Genomic DNA, 26,478 nt, shown 5'->3' with positions numbered 1-26,478 from the left:
GCAGACTCAGTACCTGCCTATGTTCTGCAAGAAATTCATCATGAGATGGTGACCACCAGTTATAACCACCGCTTGACTTCATTCTGCCCAAGTAAACTTGTATTTCTTTCACCTCACTGATGGAGGCCATGTGATACTCTGTCTTTCCTGTAGCTACTACAAGCTGCTAAAGACATCACAAAGCATTTTCTCATTATTTATTGGGTTAGAGAGGCAGTAATAATTGAGTGCTTGAAGCTTGGTTTGTGCAACAGCGCAGCTCTGCTTCACATTCAATCAGTACCTTGATGAATCCAGAAAAAAAACAGAGAAGGCAAAGACTAAAGTCTCAGCTTTCAGTCACATACACCTTTGACAGCCCTGTCTATGGAGTAGGACGTTTTTGTCAAGATGTTATCTCTCTGTTCATACTTGTGAGATGTACTAACTGCTGCAGAGGCGGGATGTTCCCCTCCCCGCGAGCAGGCAGCAGGTGAATTGGTGCTGGCTGCACCTGACTTCTTACCACCAGCAGACAAAGCTTCCAGGTCTCCATGTACAAACACTTCCATTTATTTACATTAGCACAAGCCGTCCTCCGCTTAGGTTTGCCTGAGGAGAGCATTCACCCTTTACTGCTCGGTCTAATTACTGACTCAGACTAATGGCTCATTACTGATTCAAATTGCTCAGTCTACTGGCGGCACAACTAGTCCATTAACATTTGCTGCAAGTAAGGCTCTTGGAAGCCAGCAGGAAAAGAGCCACAGAATGGGCCCACTTGCCCACAGCTCCAACTGCGATTTTCCTCTGTGCCCGTTTCGTGCAGCTAAACCCACAAGGAGGAACCCCATTCCAGATTTTTAATTGACAGGAATTTTAAGTTGTTTATCTTAGGTTCCTCAAATTGCCTCAGTGCTTTCTTGCAGAAACTCAACTTGTCTGTAGACTCATTGGGCAAAGCTTTTCGCAACTCCATGGGAAAGTCAAAGCACTGAATTCAATGCCTGCATGTAAGACAGTAAGCGTAAAACATCTCCACCCAGACTTTGTCTCCTGTGGGGCCATCAGAGCTCACATTCCACTAACATCACCGTACCTGCCCCAGGCTCAGGGAACTGCAGATGTTGTTGCCAGCTTTTGCAACCGGGAAACAAAGCTAGTCAAAACAGGCTTGGAACTTCACACACTGCAAGAGACTTCATGAAAGAAGAAAGGAGTTCATACATACCATGCAAGACTTCACAGTGACTGACATCAACAGTTCAGCCAGCCCATATTTACCTGTACTTGCATCATCTTTTAATCCCAGATTAGAGAATGCACTTCCTTTCCCATTTCTTTCATTCAGTTTATTTAAAATGATATTAAGACGGCATCCAGAATAGTTACAATGACTAACAAACCATTATCCCCACCTCGATTTTCACCTTCTCTCTTTTCTGATCTCTCTTCAATTTTAATTCACTCTGCTTCCAGTTTTAAGTAGGAAGACTGCATGATTCAATGAAGATAAAAAGCAGCCACATAATTTCTTATTATCCTTGTCTCCTGAGCAGCCTACTTTTTAAAAGTTTGCTTGGTGACTGTGAAAAAATGCTACTCATGGTTGCAATATGCCAAGTCTGCATCTTTGAGTCCTAAAGCACCAACATTCCACAGATAAAGAAAATAAAGTTTTGTTTTGTGCTTGCTTGTTTTGTTTCCAACGTGTGGCACAACTTGCCTTTGGCTGGAAAGGAACAATCTGCATTCTTTAGGCAGGGAAGAAATCCAGTCATGTTGGCTCCAAGGATGCCTTTTGCTGCATCTTAAAATATTAAGAAGTTCCCAGTGGGAGGGGGGGGGATGGATATCCAGCACTCTAGGGGACTGTGTGCATCTTCCAAGTCTCTCAGGCTTTCAAACTAAGCAGCAGCTGGAGTAAATTAGTGCAAGAAGCTACTTATAAGAAAGCAGTGTACAAGGCACAAGCAGGAATATGGAACAGACAGTGACAGAAATCTGCAGTTTCTGGATATCTTAATCCCACCCAGGAATAACTGCAGCCTCTGACAAGGGTCCTGGGGACTTGTTCTGCACCTGCCTGAAGGAACAGCGTGTGTCAGCCTGGCTGGGCTACTTCATCTTCTAGGTAAGGAGTGTCCTTCCTCGTTTTCACTTCAGGATCACTCAGTCCACCTGGAGAACCAAGCTTAGAGCATCTTAACATAACATAGTTCCCCAAGTCATTTGTTCAAAGCCTCACTACTCTCACAGCATGGTGGTCAACTGAATGACCATTTTCATCAGTAGGCTGGCTGTGCAGGAAGGGCTGCACAACCATCACCATCACCAACCCTCACCAGCAGCCCAAAAGCTGTACTTCCCATCACCCTGTGCTCATACAGTGGGCAGTTCTCTTCAAGCGAGGATGCCAGGGCATACGGTACTGGGTGGTGTTGGGTCCAAGCACTGCCAGAGAGGCAGTACTACCTCAACACTCCCCGCTTTGTTAAAGGCATGGACTGAAATATTTGGAAAACCTGTCCCTTAGTACAGAACAGCACAGTGCACCATGCAAGAAAACAGAACTAGAGTGTTAGTTTACTCCAAAAAGGCTTGAGGAGAGGGCAATGACAGGGGAAGGACAAAAGCTTTATCAAGCTTCAGTGCACCTGATGAATGATAACTTGGGACAAACATTTGGCACTGAGCTGCATTACATTAGGGCACTAGGCCTTAGAGATGGAGGGGATGAGAGGTCCTTTCGTGGGTCAGATGGACAAACCTGAAAGGACTTTGTTTATAAAAAAATTCAAGCAGGCTGAATTCAGACAGGAGGAACGGTGGTAAAAGTCCGAACTGCAAGTCCTGGAGAATCCAGGCTTCCATGCTACCATATAAGAATCAGTCACTGTTTCCCTGGGCCCACGTCTTTGCCTTCCAGCAGCTGAGCACTCCACACACACAGAACAAATCAGTACTGGCTATTTTAAAGTTTTAAATTTGGTGCCAATTTGATTTGATTTAAATTACCTTACAGGGCAAATTATATGAGTAACTGGCATTACATCATACAGAAACAGCAGCAATGAGAACATGGACAACCAGAGCACGGGATTTAAAAATAAAAAGGATTTCTTGCCAGCACTTTTGCCTGTTCTCTGCAGAAAGCTCCACAGAGCCACTTCTGAAACTACATATCAAGCCAATGACCATAGAACCATTTCATTTTCTTTTCATCAGTAATGAGACAGCCTGTGAACAGGAAGCACGTGTTACTTTACATCTTCTCCATCATACCTATTGACCTCTACAAAGTAAGCCAAAACATTTGAAGAAAGAGAGCTATTACCGACAGCCAGTCCTTTTCCTCTTCCAACATTAATTTGTCTCTCCTAGAGGGCAGCTAATAATGCTACTAAAGTCTCCCCTTTCACTTGTTACCTAATAGCCTAAGGCTATCCACCTGAATGGTTCCCTAGGCAGAGCAGCCTCTATCCAAAGAACTATTTTGCCCTGAAGACTTGAAAGGCATCAACATCATACAAAGTTTATTAGCTCCATATTTTACATTCCTGTATGAATGGGATAAAGGAAATCACATCTGAGAGTCTTAGCTATTCCTTCACCTCCTGAAAGAGCCTATTCTGTGCCAGATAATACGATTTGACCCAGGGACTCTCATCCAGGGGTGGAAAGAGGAGTGTGGAAATTCCAAAAGCTAAGTCAGATGGCAGTTGCTCAAAGTGACTGCTTCAGAAGTTTCCAAAATGTGCCTCTACGAAGTCATCATTGACCCAGTTCCTGCTGGGCTCCTCTCCTCTTCATCATGTCCTGTTTGTCTTCCTGCAAAGGTCTATCTGTGCAGAAAGACTCAGAATGCTCCACTAAAACATGGTTATAGCCATGCTGGCTAGTCACTAGCCTTCAGAGAAGCCAGGGCTCCTGTGAATGATTTGCTTTAAGGAAGCCAGGCTGCCTGTTCTTGGTACTGGCTTGCTTTCCACAAAACCCAATACTGGAATTCTGCATCACAGCAATAGGTCAAAAAGAAGCACTGATAAGTGCAAATTAATTTCTAGACCAAACACTCTTCACAAGCCAGAAGAATAATGCTAACTCCCTCAGAGGTTAAACCAAATTATTTCATTTCAAATCATTTCACATTTTAAAAGTCCTGTACAGGCTATTTAATAATTGTTCACCAGGATTTTTCTGACATGATGGAGAAAGGCTTGTGGGGGGGCTTTCAACAGATGAACACTCAGAATTGGAGGGGATGTAAAGTTTACATGATTGCTTGAAGCATGCTGGCCAAAAGGAAGATGTTTTCCTTTTCTTGACGGCTACTGACTGCATAGAATGTCTTTCCATCCACGTGACCAAGCTTAGCATTCTTAAAATAGGATGCCACAGGGAGCACCAAGAACAGTCAAAATATATTACAAATTTTAGATTAATTCCTTTCACTTATAGTTCTCTTCTTCTGTATGTTCCAGCTTTTGAGTTAATAAAAGGGGTGAGGTAGGGGGGAAAAAAATCCTCCAACATTTCCCCCCTTGCTCTGTTTCTTAAGAAATCCAGTATCAGCTGCTTCCAATTCCAGAACAGACCTGAACTACTCAGGTACGAAACCTACAAACAACCCCCACTCTAAAATAATGCAGATTGCAAGAGCTACTTGATTTGCTTGTATTTTAGGCTAGGCTAACAACAATTGTATTAAAAGCATGATAACAATGTGTTCAGGTGGCAATTACACAGGCTGTGAAGTTTAACACATAATTACAGGTTTATAGAGACACATCCTTATCTGAAGTAAGACACACACTTCAGCATTCAGGCTTAAATAAGTAGGTCTCTTTGCATCTTTCTTTTCCCTACCTTTTCCTAAGCTACCATATACAACCAGCAGACTGTACAGCAGATACTCTCAAAATGCATCACCTAAAATTTCTGTTAAGTGTCTTTGGGACTGGACAGTCCCAGCATGGAAGATGTTTTTCAAATTAAAATTAGGCATCAAGGTAGGCATTTTCCTGCATTTTGAAGTCTGAGAAGTAATTGATTTGAGTTGAATTATGGATGAACTGAATTATGGAGAAAATTATCCTGGGAGTTATCAAAAAACACTTGAAAGACAATGCGGTCATCGGTCACAGCCAATATGGGTCAAAAATCCTGTTTAATGAACTTTATTTCCTTTTATGTCAAGGGTACCCACATCGTCAACCAAGGGAAGTCAGTTTATGTAAACTTTTTGGATTTCAATTAAGCTTTCAATATTGTTTCTCACAGTATCCTTCTGGGAAAAGTGTCCAGCATACAGCTAGACAAAACCAGAACATTACGGGTGATAAATGATAAATGACTTGGATGCAGAACTTGAAGGCATACTGAGTAAGCTTGCAGATGACACTAAATTGTGAGGAGCTGTTGACTCTCTCAAGGGCAGAGCAGCCTTGCAGAGAGATCTTGGCAAATTAGAGGGCTGAGCAGTCAGCTCATCAATCACCAGTCACATGAAGTTCAACATAAGCAAATGCCGGATACTACACCTGGGACAGGACAACCCTGGCTGGCATCACCCAAGGGTGATGCACAGACTGTCATCTTACTTGTCCTACTGCAGGGGAAGGTCTAAAGGCATGTAAGCCCCTCACACACAAAGCTGTTTAGAAACCCAGGTTCTAAGTTATGTCACAGACTTGGCTGGGCAACTGCTATTACAAAACAACTTGCTGAAGCACAGGACTCCACTCACCTTTCCTTCCTGAGTTACCCTGGCCTGATGGTTTATCAGTTACAGAACCTAAAGGGGAAAAAAAGGAAAGAAAAAAGACAACTTTTTAGGTGTTGAACAATCACACAAAACATGTAATGTTACATGCAAACAATCAACATCTAAGCCTACAAAGTGTCTATTTACTTGCCAACAGCTTGGTTTAGGATTCAGAGATCCTGTGGCTTCAACCAACTAGGAGAGCATATGAAAGTTTTATGCATTAAGGATGTTAAATCAGGATGTGGGTAAACAAGAAATCTTTAGTAGCTGGATCCAGTGATTTGAAAAAGCTCAACACAGCAGTGCACTAGTAAGAAACCTGGAATAAATCCAAGGGCAAGAGGGAAAGATCAATAAGAGTCACTTCTTTGGTTTGCAAACGTCAGGAAGAACAAATCAAAAACAGGTGGTGAGAGTGCACAGGGAATGCAAAGGGCAGTATTCTAAAGGAAGGGATTAAGTGGGACAATTTCCAGAAAATGGATTTCAACCAAGCCCTGAACATCCCCAGCTGTTTGAGAAGGGACATTGGATAAGATCCAGCATGTACTCAAATAGGACACATCCTGTTTTTTCTAATATACACTTCAAGCTACATATTATATATATGATTCTGCACTTGTTTCTGTAGTTTGCTGCGTCATGAATTTTACACTAAAACTTGAGCAGATAATAAAGGCTTTCTTAAATCTGTTATGAAAATATAAAAATCTATGACAAGCTTTTTTTTTTTTTCTTGGAATAGCTTTATTCCCAAGAAAATGCTTCTGCTGTGCACATTATTAAACAGTTTTAGTGATTACTGATCATGCAGGAAACGTGGCTCTAAAGTCAGTTCCAAGGAGGCAGCTCTGACAGACCCAAGAGTCCAGTCAAGACAAGCCTTAAGCTTTATTGCCTAGGTACTTTCACTTGCAGATCTGTTCATCACAGGTCTACCGCTCAATCACAAGTAGGAAGCACATACACAATATTAGTTGTCATAGGCTAACATCTGCATGTCCCACAAAACACAATGACTCTAGGTTCTTGGTAAGACAATTTTATAAACAGCTCAAGATTAAGTGAGCAAATCAGCAAAACATCCTCTAAAAATGCCATACCAAAAACATATCTAGCAAATGATGGAAGAAAGTCATGCTCTAAGGCTTAAGCCAAATTACTGTAGCATTTTACCTTAAACAAAAATAGGATATTAATCTTATTTTATTTCCGTGTACCTGTAAAACACTAAGCATCCCCTAAAGCTACAGTATTTGACTCACTAGTCCCCAGACAGCTCCCCGACTTAACTTGAATCCTCATGCAAGTCACTACATTTACTTATTACCACAACACACCCTAAAGCAAAGAGGATGTGAACAAAGAGAGAAGGATTTTTAAAAAAAATAATAAAAAAAAAAAAGTTTGACTGTTGCCATGCACCCAATCTAACAGGCAAACATGGCAAGGTGTGAGAGCAGCAGTGCATCAAATACCTTTGGGGTGCAGATTGCAAAGCATGATGCCGGAGGCAGCAGTCCCTGCATGGCATTACTTAATACATTAGACAATCCTACTCTCAACCGTCTTTCTCTTTTGTGGGGGCAGATGGACATGATTCTAGTGTTGCCCTTGAATTCTCTCAAACAGCACAGAACAGCTTCCCATCCCTTCCTGTGCCTGGTGTGCTGCTGCTGCCACAGCAGCTCTGCTCACTGCAGCTCATAAAGCTAAGGCCATATGAAAATCAAGAGCCCTCCCCCAGCCCCATCCCATCCGAGCCATAGGATGCTGTATTTGACTGCAGGGAGAAACGCTTCAGTTTCCTTTAAGCACAGAAGATGATGATTTGGGAAGCTTAAATGCTGCTCTGACAGCCTGTGAAGGCAACAAGATTCTATGACCCGACTCAATTCAGCCTGAGAACCATTTCTTTAAAATATTGCACATGGAAAACAGTTATCCCATCTGTTATGGAGATTCCTGGGTTTGGTGTACACAGCAGTTCTGTGGCTTTTGCCTCAGCTACCACAAGCCGTGGTTCCACTCTGTTACTTTAGCGTTTTTTCCCCAGTAAGCCTTGCACCCTAGTTGCCAGGTGAAAATGCCATAGCCCACGCTTCCTTGCAGGTTCCAAAAGCCAGCAAACAAACAGGGAGATACGAGCAGCAACTGCAGTGTTAAATTGGGTAAACTGGCCAAGTCACCTGAAAAGATTAAGCACTCTAAATTGGAAATGTCCTCCCCATGCCCCTTCAGTTAACCAAATAGGTGTTTGTTGAAGCCACTCCCACAGTACCTGAACATACAGGAGTTTTGTTCTGTACAGAAGAACCGCTAATAGGCTTGCCATCAGGTGTCACACACCAGCAGTATCCCGTGTAGGTATGGCACTGCACCTGTTTGATAAAACAAAGAGCAGGCATTTCATTTCTCACTCGGTCACCCACCACTACTGTTACAGTCCAGCACCTTAATGGAAGTCCCAACCCAGAAGCATCCTGAAGAAATGCTTCTGAGCAAGGAGATCACATAGAAGAGTATATTTGATTTTGGTGGACATGTTTTTTGACAAAGACTTTCTCCTTCCACCTCCCTCCCCAAAGAAAGGTTATTTCTCCTATTCCAACTCCTTTAGCTGCAATTCAGGAGCTGAAGTTACAGATACCCAGCTGAGAACACTTCAGTTTGGGTATGCAGCAGTCATGTCTCAGCTCATTTGCTAAATCCTGTTTACTATTCACCATTAAATAATTTCTCCTTAGAGTCCCACTGCATCCCAGCTGCAATGTGGCAGGGCCACCTCAGCCCATTTCCACAGCCACTGCTGGAGAACAGTGGTCTGTGGGCGTTGCAAGAGCATTTTATTAAGTAAACACAGCTAGAAAAACGCAACACTTGACTTGTTATGTTAACAAACCTTCTCCAGATAGATTTGAGCTCTCTCCTGTTACTATGTCAGCTCCAGCAGTAGGAGCAAGATGCTTGCTCTCTGTGTATTGACAAGGACTTAGGAGCATTTGATGAAGTCTGTAATGAGCCAAAAGGTGCACAGCATAAGATCCAATTTGTTCACGTTTAAAGCTCTGCATCTGAACTTACTGTCTAGAATTGCCCAGTTCTTTCCATCTCTATGGAAGGGCACCAGAATGACTAGTTTGGAGGTGGACCCATACAGTGAGAAGCAATAAATCCTGATCCTGGTCTTAGTGATGTCTATGCAGGTATTAGTCCAGTGGCGCTATAGTTTCATCCAGCTCAATAAATCTAATTACAGCTTTTTCCTCAGCTTTCACAGAATGATCAGCACTTGGATGAATTCAGGATGTCTTCTGACTTCTCTTGAGACAAAAGTAAATAATCATCATAGAGGCATCGGTGTAAAAGCTATCAGTTTCCAAAATCCTTCCCAGCAAACACGTTTTCAGTTGTGGCCAGGTCTGTACATCAGTAATACCAGAACCTTGAAATGGTATGGAAATGCCTACACTATTACAGGCTAGAGATGCCTCCATCATACGCTTCTGATAAAAGCCAGGACATGAAATCATTTCAGAAACTGCTTTTTTATTTCGCTTTCAGACTGAATTTGGTCCATTCTCTATTTTTCCAAGGAAGTTCTCTGAAGCTGATTTCCCATTCTAGTCCTCCCCCCAGAGAACTGGTGAGCACTGGGGTGTTTGTACCATTCCCTCCCTTCGGGACCCTTCACAACTAGAGTAGTTATTCCCCCTTGCTGACAGCTGGCTCTGATTCCCCAAGGTAGCAGTTTGCTCAGAGACTTAATGATGGTCTTTTTAAAAGGCTTTAAGTATCACATAAAACATGATCTAAGAGCAATTATAACACAGTACCACGTGTTTATCTTGGATTTTACTAAAGCGCAAAGCAATCATTTTGCCTCAAGCAAACGCACAGTTAGCAGCCAAAATCAACAACAATCTTATGTACCCACATTATTAGAGTCACTGTCACTGCTATCTGCACACTTTTTTTTTTTTAATTCTCTTAATATACCACAAAATTGATTGCAAATTACTCAAAAGTGCTGTGAATATAATTAGCAATAATCAAGTTGCAAAATATTTCTTATTGCTCAGTCTAATCAATGGCACATTCAAGACGTGATAGAAAAATTTGTTGTTTTTTTTTTTTTAGGTGTTTAGTGTTTATCTTTGCTTATTTCACACGCTACTGCATTCCCAACAGCACAAGAAGCTGTCTTTACACCTGAGCATTAACTGTAAAAATCTTACCCAGACATGAAGTCAAATTCCAAGATAGTGTCCCAGATTTGTAGGGCAGGACCATTCCATGTTACATTACAGAAAAAAAAAAAGCAGTTGTCTGTATTTTGGACTACTTTTTCAGAATACTACTATTCTTTCAGAATACTACTAATTTGACTCAAATATTTTCCAACAAAAATACATCTTTTAAATATTTCTCTTTTTTGCACTAATGTGTAAGGAAGTGAATGCATCACCTACTTCAGGAACTCCCCGTGTACCCAACAATTAAAAAAAAAAAAAATCAGGTTTTTAGTGACTTTAAAGTTATTTAGCCAAACCTTCAGAAAAGTTGATGGCAGAGTTGCATGAGTTGCATTTTATGCAACCACCTCAGATTGACAGCATTTTCACACCAACCACATGGCCTACTGCAGCACCAAAGGGCTTCCCTACTATGGATAATACGAGTCATGCAATATCAGCCCTTATCCTTTTGTTCCTAAAGAAAGGACAACTACCCATGAAGAACATACACTTCAGAAACCTCCCCAAAATCACTGCAGTTACCTTCCTGCACATCTCCATGGTTGGTACATGCTGCCTTTCACCACAGTACCTGACCAGGTCCTTCTATATTTAGGTGTCATAACAATATTGGTCTATTATCTATAGAGAATTTGGAGTTTAAAGGCTGGAGGAAAAAAAGAAATGGGTATACTTTTTATCAGTTACATAGTACTGCTACAGTTTTGAAAAATGTAAAGGTCATAGCCGATATTGGACCATAGCTAAGCACTGTGTGTAAACAAAATAGACACTAAATTGTGAACATATTCCGGAGCTCCTGTAGTAAGGAATATTGGAAATCCTTTTTTGTTTGTTTGTTTTTGTTTAAAATTTTCACATGACTTTATGCTTGAGTTTTTGTTTCTAACTCCCATTTGATCTTCTGCCTGAAACAAAACCTTAATCTAATCCCACTCCCACAGCGCAATACTTTTCAATAGTCAGAAGAGTAATAGTGGCACCTGTTTACTGCACAAGTCTTACCTTCACCTACTGAGTTTCTTACTTGGGTTTATCAAAATGCATTTGTTAAGAAGAGTTTATTTTTTTTTCCTCTCATTAGTCTTCTAAAGCTGACTAAGCTTTGACACATACACACACAAAAAAAGACTATATTAATTCTATATACAAAATAAACTCAAGTGCTAACCAAGTTCTGGGTAACGAAACTCTCATTACTGCAGGAAAGGCTCATTATAAGCTTAGCTTGACATCCCAAATTGACGTAAACCTGTCCAACAGCTGAACATTTTAAGTTCCATAACATGGGATCAGAAATAAAACCTACAAATTATTTAAGGTCTTTCAGATTCTTTATTAACAGCAACACTTTCAAAAATAAAAAAATTAAACTGCAGTTGAAAGCCCTGCAAGCACCTACATCCCTGATTACGCAGGAGGATCCTCTTTCTGTATTTCTGGGGTGAGAGAGATGCCGTCTCAACTGTGCCTCAACTGAAGGATGAAAAGACAAGCCCAACAATGCTCTGCTGCCATTGCCCAAATTAAGAGTGTGGCAGCAGCTCCTTATTCCCCTGTGCTACTACCACGTGTGAGATCAAACAGCAGCTACCACACTAGCCACTGGCAGCATGAATAAACACCTGCCCTCGTATTCATTACAGTATGAAAGCATTAAAACCATCACCACTGGCAGACTCCTCTGCCTCTTCATTCCCGAGGGAAAAAGCTGCTGCTGTTTGGGTTTCTTCAGCATCTCACCAGCAACACCAGAATCAGATTCCCAAACAATTTGAAAACTCAACAAGCCAGCTGCATTATCCCTTCACAACTGTTTGAAAAAGGAGAACAAAGGGGTTGCTTCCAGCATGGTTATTTATCCTTACAGTAAGCGGTGGCACCTCTGCCCTGGTTTAAATATCTTGCTGTACTGCTTAGCCCCTGCACTGTGTCATCTTTTCTGCCAGGCTAACATCTGCTGACTATTGCCAGAAGTCTGCCTTGCCTTTACTGACAATTGTAGGGAACAATCAGCCTACAACTTAAGCTTGAGCTTCTTTGAGAATTGCAAATCCTTAAATCATTCTTGCCACTTTTTTCTGTTCACTACTCAAATTTAATTCTTCCCAAATGATGTTGTGCAGACATATTCCCATATTCCCAACATGGTTTTATGCAGCAGCCGCCTTCCTCGTGCCTGTGCGCTGTTCAAGAAGCACTTGCTCCACAGGAATTTCATTATTAATACATAATCAGGGAAATAAGTGATTTGTGGCAAAAGCATCTCAGCCACGTTCAAGGGCATTCCCAACAGACACACACTGAACAGATATTACACAGCTCAGGAGAGGGATCCCCAGCTAAAATTACACAGACTCTTTCAGAAGCAAAAAGTGACCCTTAACACTAAGGATGCATGATCTTATACTGTTGCTTTCTATAAGGATGTCCACTCCTGTTTTAAGAATCTTTTCCTTTACTCTCTTGACCAGTTCTTCCTTGAAGATATAGATAATCTCCAAAGTTGCCACCTCCTTACTCATCCATGGGTTATTCTTAGGTCAATATAAAAATGCAATACAAAACAAGAGCTGGAGAAAGAAAAAAAGTGCCTAAGTAGCAGGCAAGTCTGCAGAGCAGTACTCACAGAGACCTCTCCAACAAAACTCTTTTATAGAAAGGTTCTCTCTTAATATCAAAAAATAAGCAGAGGTATCTACTAATTGTAGCCCAGATTCCTTATGAAGAAAGTTTCTTTCTTTCCAGACGTATGATTAGATGTTGGAGTGCTCTGGAAGTTGTCTGATGACAGAAAACTGGTCCAACAAAGACAGTTACCGACCTCATCATAAGACGACAGGTTTGCCTGATGTGTTCGCAGCAGTCTTAGTGCTGCGTCGTAACTGCACCAGCAGCTGCAGTTTTGAGAGCCCTGAACTCAAAGAAAAACTCCAAGTATGCCTTTGCTCTCAGCCACGTGCATGCAGACTTGCAAGGAAAAGAAACCAAAGCTAAACAGTGGAAGGAGGTGGCAAAATAGCAAGACACCACAAAAAAGCCATAGAAGCTTACATCCCCAAAGCAGGGTTAAGATTATTCATGTTCATATTCATTTGTCTGAAACTGATTCTGTTTAAAACCTCAGCAACCTTCTCTAAAAAAATTGCTTGGGGAAAAACTATGAAGAATGCAAGTCTCTCTCAGCCCATGGCAACAAGCCCAATGGCACTAGGCAGCAAAAGAAAGTGCACAGATTACCCAATAGAGCCTGTTGTTTATGAAGAACAGATCACAGCAGGTTAAGTGCAGCATGGAAAGGGAATGGCATTTATGCAAAATACAGCATAACAACAAAAAAGGAGAGAGCCAGTCTTGGGAACAGAAACCGGTTTTAGTCTCGTCCAATTCTGCACAACAGTACGTGAGCTCGGTTTTGTAAAATTAATCAAATTACTCATATCAAACATTCTTATGTTGTGAATAACTCAAATTTTATCTGCGTGTTTATATTATTATTGGCTAACTGCAAAGAGCTTTTGTTATAGGAAGTAATAGTCCTCTCACAGAGACTGAAATCTAACAAAATACCCCTACCTCCATTTTCCAGAGCAATCCACCAGGTCTGCCCCCATTACAGTCACCCCATTGTGCCTGCAATGTCAGCACCTCTTCCATGCTACATTTGGATGGATAAGTAGTGCTAAAATGGAGTTTAGTGTGATCTTTGCAATACACAGACTCCCAAAATAAGGGAAGCTGCAGACATGGTGCATAAAACAGTTAAGAAAACCAAGGAACAGACAGGTGCCTGCTCCCTTTCATGCAGCACACACAAAGCCCTTTGTAAGTAGCCCTGCCTAGGAAAATTGGACATCCAAGCAGTACAATTGGTGGCAACACTTCAGTTTAGATTTTGCAGACTATCAAAAGAGACAGTTTGTAGGACTTAAGACACACAGGATATCTTTAACAGGTTCAATCTGATCAAGGTCAAGCAGGTTCTTTGAACATACTGTTACCTCTACCAAAATTGTTTCCAAGCTATTTTTGAATATTTTGAATTAAACAAGTTAAACAGAACTAGGAATTAAATAAACCCCAGATATTTTGAAGTCTGATAGTGATGTGGGCCTGGATACCTAATATGTATGCATCTACAAAGAAGAGGTCCAGCTCAAGATCTGAGTGCAGTAACAAGATGTCTAATATCTGATGTACATGCACACATCTTCCTTTTTCTCTCTGAGTTTTTCGTATTGAAAAAAGATTTTAATTTAAAAAGTTACATGGCAGGGATGAAGTTGTTGAAAAAATTTCTCTAGCCAACTCTGAAATACATGCACCTGAGTAGATTCTTGCTGGGACAGGGATCCAAAGCCGAAGACCAGGTGGATATTCCTCCTAGAAAAATCATTGTGAGATGCTGCTGTGTTCTAGGCTTTCCAACTGAGATTTTGGAGTTCAGATGGAATTACTCACTGGGTACTGAAGCAGAATAAACTAATAACTGCATAGATCCGACTTCTGCAAGGCCTCGGGCACTTTATGAACTGGCCTACACAGCTCCTCTGCAGAGCAGAACCTGGGGGTGCCAACTCTGTGCAAAGAAGAGGCAGTATCCAAACCACCTCCACCAAACCAGATCTATTTGTGAGCTGCTGGAAGCAAAAACTGTTTATATTGTTTACCAAAATTCTACAATTTATTCATGCTTTTAAAATCAAATTAAATTAATTTGAACCAGAAGCTAAAAGAAATATTTGTCTCAAGTGCAGATTAAAACCAGTTAGCTTCCTTGGCCATTGTTTTTCATTCACATCTTCAGCAGGGACAATGACCTTAAGTGCTGCAATACAACTGACGAAGCTGGTTCCTGAGGTATGTGCAACACAGGGCATTATGATCCAAGGAATGATGTGAATTTCAGTTAATGCCAGTTACAAAGGGATCAGAGGCTTCTTTCCACATGCCAGGTAAAACAAAAGCATTTTAGCGTTCAGAGATAGAACTAAATGGAGGAAGAATGCGAAATATCGCTTGGCCGCCAGCTCAGAATACATGATTTTTGTAAGCAGTTTCATGCTGCTTCTCCACTGAAAACACTGGCAACCCACATTGCCCTGGGAATGTGCAGAAAAGAGGCCCAGCAACTGCTCCACAGCCCAGACACCGTACCAAACTACCAGATAAACCTGTCTGAAATAAAGCTTTATCAGCTGTGCTCTTATTCCAATTTACTAGAGTAAAAAAAAACAAACAACAATGACCTGCACCCCCTATTTTACTCTCCAAGGGGCTGATGGACAACTGACAGACAATGAAAACTCAGCTTTCCTTCCCCCTTTCTTCTTGAGCTGTGAAGTTCAACATGGAACAATTAGCTGGCCACTGTGCTAGGTTTTTATAAATATTCCGTTCCACTGCCAACATAACCTGAGCAGCTCCGCACAAAATCAAATCTCAACAATTGAGACTGCAGTTTGATTGCAAAAAACTGCAGCTACATCTCTTACCCCACGTCCCCAAGATGGTCCACACTGCACACATATGATGCTGCTCCAAAGGAGAACTATGCAAAGCTGGCAAGATGGATTAAACTTTTCCCACTTCACCGTGAAAAAACAAAACAAAAACACTCCCACGTATCAGATAATGGGAGGGTAAGGCTGAGGGGGAACACAGATTTTTAGTGGGTTATCATAAAAAAAATCTTTCCTCTCCTTTTCCCCGAGGCACTGCAAAGTGTTTGAACCAGCCCCAAAGCTTTTTGACTCATCTTTTTGAAGCCAATATTGATTCCATTTTGGATTTTTTTAACCTTCAAAAGAATTTGCAAACAACAATAACTAATGAATTCTCTGGGGCACAAGATATCTAGAACAGTGCTAGATATAGGGAAGCTAAAGCACAAGTGTTACATGATTTACCCAAGTTCACAAAGCAAACGTCACCAGGGATGCAGAATTTGGGCTTCTGAGATCTGTGCCAAACTAAGGAGACATCACCCCTCTCCTACCTGCCAGGGAACAGCACATGAACCATTTTTAACATCTAGTTCAGTCAGTACTGGAACACTACTCAGTACACTGGTGGTAACAGAGACGAGCATCGCTGTTCATTTCTACCCTGCCTTAGCAATGACCCATAACCATGGCATGAGGGTTGGATGAGATGATCTATAAGGTCTCTCCAACCCAAACCATTCTATGATTAGCAGACTACTCTTCCTCTCAGAATCTCCTTCTTGAGTGTTTTCCTTTTGCCACAACTTCAACTTCGTTGGAAGCCCAGTTCAACTACTTGTAAAGGATGCTTGGTGGCCAGGACTGACTAGTGATTTTGTACCAATATCAAAGTCCAACCATAAGCTTTCTTTACTACACCTGCCTGGCACAACTGCTCTCAAGAGAAGCAACATCATGAAACAGTCAGCTTAACCCAGCACTTCATTTAGTTCCAGCAAATAAATACGGAAGAATCAAGCCCCCAAGCAACTCTCATCCCCTCTCTTCCAGACCCCCAAACCACAACCAAGCCATGTACACAAAACAAGAGTCTGTCACTAACAAGTGCTGTGCAGAGGGAAGATGCTCAATAGGACACTTTTTTCCCCCTTCCCCCCCTTTTGGATAGATGAAGCAGAGGTAAAAACAGAGGAACCATAGCCCACTTTATTCTGTGTGAGCCTCAATGCCCTTTTCAGCTCATCTTTGGAGAAAACTTGACCTCTCCTTCAACTTCCAAAATAGAAAATTTGTTTTTGCTACACCGGAGGTGGATGCCATTACACACATACGTGCCTTAAGGTACATATGGTGACTGAACCAAAGTTTCTAGCTGGTTAACCAAGCCCTCAGCTTTCAACACCTTTGCCTCAGTAACTGAGTTGGACTGTGTACCCACACTGCCATCCTCGCTTGGCTCACACCTTATCAGTGACTTCATTGCAGCCTCTGGAAGCCAGGCCAAAGGAAGGCAGTAGGAGTTTTACCTGCGTGAATGATCCATCCTCATTGCATTCCGGGATGAAGACCGCTTCCTGGGGCTTCTTTGCCTGTTCCAGTGCTTGAGCTCTCTCTAATCGACACTTGCTTTGGCCAGCATCTACAAAGAGAGAAACAAACCCCACTCAGATTGCAAATAACTACTTGGCATCTTCAAAAGGTACCAGATGCATGATATAGCTGAGAAAAAAATAGTAATAATAGTACTACAGGGCATCAACAACCTTTACCTGTACATTTAAAAGGCAGCTGTGGAGTTATCAATGATGATTCCAAAGACAAAATTCAAAGCTAGACAACTTTGACCCAGTTAATGAAGAACTGCCTAATTTCCTTAGGCAATACTATTTATGATCATCCAAGAGCTCTGGAGGCTTCTTCCAAGCTAGAGCACAATATTCACACAGTGAAAGGTCTTCCTGGAGGAAGCTGTGTTTATGCTAGTATTAACAGCCTGAAACTGGATGGCTAAAGCATAAGCCAAATAATTTAGGCCCAGAAGCAAGCAATGTGGAAGCAGGATGGCTCCAGCAAAGCTTTTCTGAGCAACTCTACCAGTTAGATGCCAAAAACAACCAGTCACCCAACTAAAGACATGCCATTGCCCATGCCTTACTGAAACCTACCTTCCACCTCCAGTCCCAGCACTTACAGCTAGGAGTGTATTTTACCTCCTTGTATCAATTCCTTTGCCACTGCTCTACAAGCAGAGCTTGAAGGGGTTAAGAGCTCAGCTCTGCACTTATTCCAGATGAGGGCTGCATGTAGCATGACCATAACCCCTTCCAGGTCCAGCTCACTGTTACAGGGCATACACCCAGACAAACCTAACACTGATGGGTCAAAGGAAAGACTTCTGCCCTGCAGAGACACAGACTGACTTGCTGTTTGCATTTAAAAACAGGTCAAATATTCAGTCTAGAATGAAAAACAGCAAGTATCTGCTTCCACAGGACTGACACAGGGACTAGCACCCCCTTCCTTTCCACATGAATCCAACTGAAATATTTTCAGTGCAAAAGCTGCAAAATGTGATCATCAGATCTTTCAGCAGCACCACAGAGAATAATCAGTGTTGAACTGGTTAAGAGAAAAAATTCTGCTGGATCCCTGAAGAGCCCAAATTGGGCTTCGTAAATCACTTGAACTTCAATAGCAGGATCCTTAATAGCAGCACTGAATTCAAAAGCCAGGCTGGGTTCCCAGATCAACTGACTTTGCACTTGATAGCTATAGAAGCAATTTCTATCTAAGCACATCTAGATGTAGAAACAAATCACAATGCTCTGAAAAGTTTTGATAAAAACAGACAATAGCATTCAAGATAACAGCTTTACACAATTGATGATACAAGAGACTAAGTTTCAGGTTTGATAACTTTGTCTATACAATTTCACATTAAATATATCACACTAACACAGTCCCCAAGAAGTATTTCACAGTCTTCTGAAATTATGGAAATCAATCTCCTGCTGTTGGGGAAAAAGTGTCATTATTCACAGCAATAGCATTCAGCACAGATACCTGTAGCTTTAGCACTGGGTTACAAAGCAAGAGTGCCTGCATCAGTTCTGCCATTGACCTGCTGAGCGATGACCAGTCCATTACCTATGACCTCGTGTCCCTGCTGATCCTACATAACTCTTACATTTAGCTTGTAACTTATTTGCACAATGTTTGCACAATGCCCTTTGCACATGGGGATTTGATCTCAGGTGGACCTAAACTCATACAAAGACTGAGATTATTACAGAGTAGAAAGACTTTCTTGAAATAAAGTTACACTAAATTTAGGGAAACAGTTTTTTGTTTGTTTGTTTTTTTCTGATTACAGCTGCCTTGATATAACCTGTAGGATGTTTTTTTGTTTATTTGTTTCATTTTTGCTTGAAAAAGCAAACAGATTATCAGACCTTGCTTGCACACCTCAACCAGAGGATGGTTCTGCTGGAAAAATATGCTAGTTCCTTTGGCTGAAAAGGAAGCCCAGGCAATGCTGGTAACTAGAACACCTAACTATTACCTGCACATCTCCCATTCAGGCCTAGGAGTCTAATCTTGCTTGGCATGACACAAGATGTTATTATCAAACCAGATGGTATGGCCACACCTTCTGTTTTACACAGCCAACTGATTAAAAAACACCTTCAAGTTCTGCTTCAGAGGAGACGACTAAGTAGCAAAAAAAAATCTGCCCAGATTATGGAGATCTGAGCACAGAAGAAGAGTGCGTGAAAAAACAAGAGCTGAAAATACGTCACATGACAATCAAAGCACACATTCACAATTAAAGTGTGTTTCCTAGTCTCTCCGTGTGAGAATGCAGGACTGCAGACTAGCATACCTAGGTTCTCTCCTGAACGTGATGCAGAAGTGTAAAGCACACAGCGCCTACGTCAGTAGTGGTGCAGCAGTACCTATGCAACTGAAACTGGATGCCCCACCATACCAGCAGGAGCAAACACTCCGCGGTATCCCTGTAGCACAAAGATGTTGTGAGTCTAGGCAGAAGGAAACCTAACTCAGATTTTTTGTCCAGTTTGTCTAACACATGCAAAATCAAGCCCTTACTCTGAGATGATACAAACATGCTGTCTATACTAAGGTGATGGTGCCCTTTCTGGCAAATTTAGCTGGCCTTTATGGACCAGACTACCTGCTGTCACCCAGTAGACCACATTGTGTAGCGCACCACTGATACAACAGAAAATTTAAGAGCTCATCATTGTGGTGACATCCTCTTTTACCTATCAATCCTTCACTCAAGTGCTGTCACTTCCAGAAATTGCTGCTGACACGCAGCTAAAACGGACAATTTCTCTCCTGTTCATGAAGGCTCAGCACTAATTACTTCTCCCATCCTCCCTCATTGATTTCCAAAGGTCATGCCAGTCCTTTTACAGCCTTGACTTGGAACCACCATCCCCACTGCGCTGGCTGGAGAGGTGCATGCATACTGCTATCTTTTTCGTCTGTCGTTTCACGGGTCGGTTCCAGTAAAAACAGTGCCTTTAATATCAACATCTACCGGTTTGTTTTTAAAAGGACTGTCAATCCTTCTCTTCCTCACTCCACGGGCTGGTATTTTTATAATGTTTACATCAACATGTGATTTCAGTGGGATGACTTCACCTTGCTATTTTTGCTTTGTTAATTAGAAAATATAAAATATTACATAAGTGCCAAGCATTAAAGAGTAGCTGTCAAATGGCTCACCCCAAATGTAAGATGCTTTACAAATTTTACTAAAGCCTGATGCTACACGATAGGTTCACATACCCTGTTCTGCATTCTGATTAACTGAGTGTTTCAGCACTTTTTCTATTTTCTTAAAAATGTTCTCAGAAGAATCAAACACCAAGCTTCTAAAAACAGAATGGCATTAATACAGTCCAGTTTCACAGTCCAGACAGACTAAAGACGACCTTCTTCCCCTAAATAAAGTGAAAAAACATGAGGATGCCATTTTTAAATGCAGAGCTGTCTAATAATTTTCACTTTAAATATTTTAAACTTAGGACAGATTCACTGCAGCTCAGAAGGCTGCCTTTTAAAGAAAATTCATTCTCAAGCTGGTAGCTGGCAACCATGAACTGAACTACACGTGATGTTCCTGACATCTGGGGCCTAATCTGCAGAGTACAGGTGCACATAGCTTTGGATTTTGCAATGAAGTTGGCTAGTTACCATGGTTGATCTTATCCATGAATAGTTTATTCAAACGAGACCACCACGTCCCTCATAATATACACAGTGCGCTCATGAATAGGCCCCAAGAATTTAGGCATCCTCTCTTCAACAGGTAGAGGCAGTTCCAACACCACACAGCATCCTGGTACAAAGACCTACGCTATCCTAACAATACAAAACAGAACATCTACAGACCACGAGCAGCAAGCCACAAAGACCTTTCTATTTAGTTTTAATTCTACTTTGTTTTTACCAAAAGCTCAATGGCAAAAACTGATCTAAATGCAGCTCTTGAACTATTTACAGTTACATTAGGTAACTGTCTCACACACAGCCCAGACCCCATCAGGCATGAAGCAGCCCAGCTACACTGAAATCAGCGGATTCATATCCATTTACTCCAGCCAATGATCTGTGTCTTTGCATAAGAGACAAAAATGGAAGCTGAGCCAACTACAAAAACGTGCCCATCTGTCCCACATGGTGTCGATCATTCTCCACCCTCCCAGTTGTTTTCCACTTCACTCCAGTCCTACACCTGGAATATCTAGCCTCTTTCCTTCCCTGCTGACGCACTTTGCTGCTTCTTTGACACCCAGACACTGCTGCGGCTCCCGAGTTCCTTAACTTATTTGGAGCATATCTAAAAACATGCCAAAATTTGCAAAGAGATTGAAAGCCTCATTTCAGATTTTGACACTGCTGCCAAGGAAGGCCTCACTTTTTTCTCCCTTGCCTAGGGAGAAGGTTCAAAGGCAAAATACATGAATCTGGCAAGTGAGCTAAAACAAAGAGTGGGTTCAGCACCTCATTTCCCTTACAATGAGAACAGTAGGTACAGGAGGAAAGTTACCTTCAAAGAACCCATCACTAATCAGAATGAGACCTTCCTTTCCAGCACGTTAGCCAAAACTTGTGTTCATACAGGTGTCCCTGGAATATGGGCTGAAGACTCCTGTTCCAACTCCCACCAGTAACCTACAGACAGGTTCATTCTGCACTGGGACTTGTAATTGCAGAACAAGCCTTGTACCGCCACTTTTAAAACCAACCACTGTAAATCTAAGAGTTTTCTCTTTAGGACACACTCCGCCTCTTTTTTTTTTTTCTTTTTAATTAAATTGGCCAAGCAAATTCCTAGAAATTAACCAGTTAACACAGAATTTAAGTGTTTTTAAGGCACAGATATCCAATATAACCTAAAACATTGTACAATATTGACAGCTTGCCAAGACTCATTTAACAAGTATTTGTCCTACTTCTCTGCAAAGTTTTGAGGCAGAATTTGTTATTTAACATAAGATCCTAAGATGCCAGCTGACAAAAGATCCAGGTACAAGTGCTTGGCTGAGTATTTTACACACAGCTACGTCTGGAACTATTCTCTGGAATCTCAGCGAGGCTCCATTTCTCACAGGTGCCATAGCTTGATCATTTAAAGCTAGTCCTCATCTGTAACCCTTTGTGATGTATGTGCGTAAGGGTTAGGAGAGTTTGGAATAATTTACCACTGGAGAATTTTCATTGCACATGAGGAAGCTAGCAAGGAGCAAGAGCTGAATAAGAGTTATAGTTCCCAAAGGGCTGGCAAAATTTCATCTTTAAAGGTCCTTAGCTTCTTGAGAGAGAGCAGAAAGCTGAACAGAATCAAAAAGGTTCTGTTCTCACTATGGAAACCATTCTGCTTGCCTTAGCACAGCACAGTTCAAGCTATCAGCGCATGAAATTGGAAACCTGAAGTAATCTGGGGTGCAGGGCCATGCCTTGCCATCCACAAGATACTTCCTCTTTTCCTTATTTTAGTTACTAGATTTTTTCTTTTCCCCTTTGGAGAAGGAAGTACAAGTTAAAAGCACTCATTTCACAGGGGTAAGTTCTTGGATACAGGATCTACCAGGATGGTCCTTGGGATCCTTCCCAGTTCTATGGGAGTTCCCCTGTAGAGCATCTTTGTCATGCAGAAGGAATGAAAGCTGTTCAGCATAAACCCAGTGGCAGAAGATGCTCAGACACTGCTGGTGGTTCCTCCCCCCTCTTTGTGAGGGTACAAAATATAGCCCTGTAGTTAGACACACCTGGTCTTGCCACTGTCTGCATTTGCCAAGAACAATTATCTCTATGCACAACTAGAAGTCATATTCCCAGCATGACTCAAAAAACAAAAGAACTTTTCCATAACATAATGTGTTTCCATAACACAAAGAAGTTACCAGCAAAATTAAATTTGAATGTGATAGTTAAAAGAATGTTTCTACTTCCCAAGGTTTCACTGGACTGTTAGACGGTGGCTTAAAAGCAAGACTTGCAGTTGTCGAACATTCCCAGGTCACTAGGTGCTGTACAGTTAACACAGGGTAAGGGGAAAAAGGAAGGAGAACATAAGCATTTCCAGCTAAACATTTCAGTTGTCTAATACTTTAGTTGTCTATACTTTATCTGTGCTTAAGAAAAAAATCCTTTAGTTATTTCTTTGGGAGTCTTTAGACTGTACAGTTTTGCAATCAACATTTTCTCCATTTCCAAAAACAGACACTTTTGCACATGAGCTGTAACACATTACAGATCTTATGATTTAAGCAACTGAACAGTGCCAGTTTGTGTGCCAATATCAGCCATGGAATTGGGGTGGGTTGTTTTTGTTGTTTTTATTTAAACCACTCTGCTATAGGAGAAAAGCTACCGTAAAGCAACTCAGCAGTGACAAGAATAAACATACAAGGAAGCTTTTTTCCGAACCATTTAAAACATAGCAATATTTGCTGTCATGCTCATAATTCACCTAAACTATAACATTTGTCAATACATTGAAAAAAAGATTTCCAGTTTAGAACAAGCAATTCTGACAGCAATTTAAAAATGCATTTTTATAGTAGAAAAACAAAACAAAACCTTTCATAAACAATTTAGACTTAAATATATGCCTATTTATCCTTCCACAGGGATTTTAATGAATTTCTTCTGTCACTTTAACCAATTGCTAAAAACATCTGTGCCATCTGCCCTAAGTCAATTGTGCTCCCAGAAAACGCACTCAACAATTTTTCACTTCACTGCAGAAGCGAACTATTTGTGTGACAAGACACCAACATCCTAAAATAAAAAAGATGCAACTTCAACTTTAGGGTATGCTGAAGAAAAGACGAAGACAATATCCTTACTTCTAAGTAAATGTGTAACAGCAGAGAAGCAAAATAGAGGCCATGTAAAGACTTGCACACATTCTGTGCTCAGCACAGAAAGGCTGGCTGGTCTTTTTTCAGACATACTCACCTAACGTGCCTGGATGTTCTTCCCTGCTGCACATTCCTACCACTCAAAGGTATCTCAGTTTCTCATTGATACAGGCAGCAAGGAAGATCTCCTTCAGGATTTGACTGGGCATTTCCATGAAGCCAGCCCCTTCTGCTCCATAGACGCACATTTGGGCCCTTTTTTTTTTTTTTTTTTTTTTCTGGCTTCTCTGGCTCCTTTGCTTCCTTTCATTCATAATTCTGTTGGTTCCTGCTCCTGCCACCTACACCCCAGACTCAGATACCATATTCATATTAATGCATAGTTTAAATCACTACTCACAGAGCATGGTACTAAACAAAAGAAAATAGTCTGGTAGTCGGTAGGGCTCCCACTCCTCCACTCGAAGGTGTTTGAAATCCACCTACCTTTGCACCGGCCCCGATGTGTCACACTCAGGCTCGCTTCCCGGCACTTGGCTCTTTGGTAGTCGCACATGGACTCATACGTCCTGCCGTCGGAAGCACACAGGGGCTTGGACTGGGACCTGGAGCAATGCAGGTTACACTGAGGGTCTCTGTCACGGTCGCTGATTAAAAACTGAAGGAAGGAAGCGAAGAAAGGAAGGAGGGAAAGTGGGAGAGAAAAAAAAGGGGTTTGTTTAATTTCCCAAAACACAGTGCAGCATATTTTGTTTTTATGATAATAGCAATGTGCTCCATAACGCAGTTCAAGCTGCCTACCAGAGCTGACTTTGCCTGAAGGGAACCTAAAATGAAACACTTATATCTTTTAAAGAAAATAACGGTCTTTGCCGTTCCATTTTCTTTAACAGAAGGGAAACATTACTCACTCTGCCTCACCTCTGAAAACACAAATTGTGCAAAGCCAAACAAAACCCACACGGGAAGGGCAATACTGAGTCACATCAGCCCAGCTCACCCAGCGCCCCGCCGCAAACAGGATCTGGTCCTAGACAACGCTAGTTAGAGGTGCAGGGAACTCATCACCAAGAATGGAAGAACCCAGATAACCTATCAAGATTGGCCCTGGTAGTTGAACCACGGATGTGGCCAGCTTTATGTTACCAGTTATTTGTTTTTTAAAGCATTGCTTATACATGTATCATCTGTGGATACCACCAGCAACAGCATACCTACGCGTTCCCAAGGCCATGTTTTGCTCCTTTCCGATGTCATCCTGCCAAGCTGACAACTGCATCCATGCATCCCAGGACCCTACTGCACACCACGTGAAAAACTGCTTCCCTTCAGGTTTGGTTTTGCTATCTTTCTGAATGCCTCTTCTTCTGAGCATTCAGTTCGGATGCAGCCTGGTTTTCGTCACTCCTTTCCTGTCAGTCCCTCAATTCCTTGCTCAGATGATGTCCTCCATCCCATGATCAGTAAAGGGAAACGGCAGTGAAGTCACCTTGGCTTCTGCCTTATCTTTTGGAGATGCTGAATCCCACAATGCACATATGGATGAGTCCCCACCTTTCATTTCTCAGCCTGCAAAGCCCTACATGTGGTGGTACTTTCCTGTTGTGCCCTCAGCTGCACCCTGAGCTGCCTACAGCGATACCCAGGTCTCTTTCCCAAGTCCGTGCTGAGGACCCTGATTATCAGTCCTCTTTCCATACCTGCACAGTTTTAACAGGACATTACAGTAGCAGCCCTTTTCACTGCCTTACTTAGTGGTTTGACAGTCAGACCCTTAATTACTCCCCAAACCCAACCACCTGCTCGCAGGAAGATTTCACGGGACTCCTGAAACAAGTCCCACGAGGATTAAGAAGGAACGGGGAAGGAAAGTTAAACCAGCGCTGCACTTCCCCTTCCCAAGCTCCATCTCTGAAGCCTCTCGTGAGCCCGAGGGAATCAGAGCTGCTCTCTAGCACGCCGCTACCCCCCCAGCTTGCTGTCAGAGCACTCCTGAGCTTAGCAGCTGGGAGCTGGCTGGCAAGGGGGCACCGACTGACACCCTGCCTGCATGCACACAGCCACTGCTCGCCAAGCGCGTTGATAGCTGGATGCCTTACAGGGAAGTGTGAGTCACGGCCATAATCACCTTGGTCTCACAGTTGCCTACAAAGCTGTCTGCTCCCTGCTTTGAGGTTAAAGCTGTTGAAAAAACATTGCCTCAAGCCTGCTTTGGGTTGGTTTTTAACCATCCCAGCAACGTGCATCGCAGAAATTTATTTTTTGACATTTGTAAAAAAAAAAAAAAAAAAAAAAAAAAAAAATTAATCCCTGCCCCCCAATTAAGCAAGATGAAAAACAATTGAGAAGTTGAATATTTTCGTATGAAAACACATTACCTTCTATACTGCTGAGTCTTTTGAAAACTCATGCAATACTAAAAACCCTATTTAAACATGACAGCTGGGAAAAGTAAGCAAGGTCTGCACTTGTTTTAATTTGGGTGGGGCAAACTTTTTTTTTTTTTTTTTAAATTCTCATCTGTCAGAGACTTGCCAAAATTTGTAACAGCAGAGTTTTTAAAATGTTTTTGTTCCTTTTCTGCAACACTTTCTATAACCTGGCAACACCTGTTCCAAATG

The 26,478-nt window shown here is 41.8% G+C and overlaps 1 protein-coding gene across 1 annotated transcript in view; it reads right to left on the bottom strand.

The window, feature by feature from the left end:
- SMOC1 (SPARC related modular calcium binding 1) overlaps positions 1 to 26,478 on the bottom strand; it is a gene marked incomplete at its 5' end in the record, with an annotated part of 120,768 nt that overhangs the window by 58,005 nt on the left and 36,285 nt on the right. The window contains 4 exons of the mRNA XM_084287277.1: positions 5,729 to 5,776; positions 8,031 to 8,130; positions 16,982 to 17,094; positions 24,344 to 24,515. Coding sequence (XP_084143403.1) covers positions 5,729 to 5,776; positions 8,031 to 8,130; positions 16,982 to 17,094; positions 24,344 to 24,515 — 433 coding nt within the window. The remainder of the gene's footprint in view (positions 1 to 5,728; positions 5,777 to 8,030; positions 8,131 to 16,981; positions 17,095 to 24,343; positions 24,516 to 26,478) is intronic.

This window comes from Netta rufina, assembly GCF_964035555.1.
Source record: "Netta rufina genome assembly, chromosome: 5".
Taxonomy (NCBI): domain Eukaryota; kingdom Metazoa; phylum Chordata; class Aves; order Anseriformes; family Anatidae; genus Netta; species Netta rufina.
This window is presented reverse-complemented; position numbering and strand designations above follow the sequence as displayed.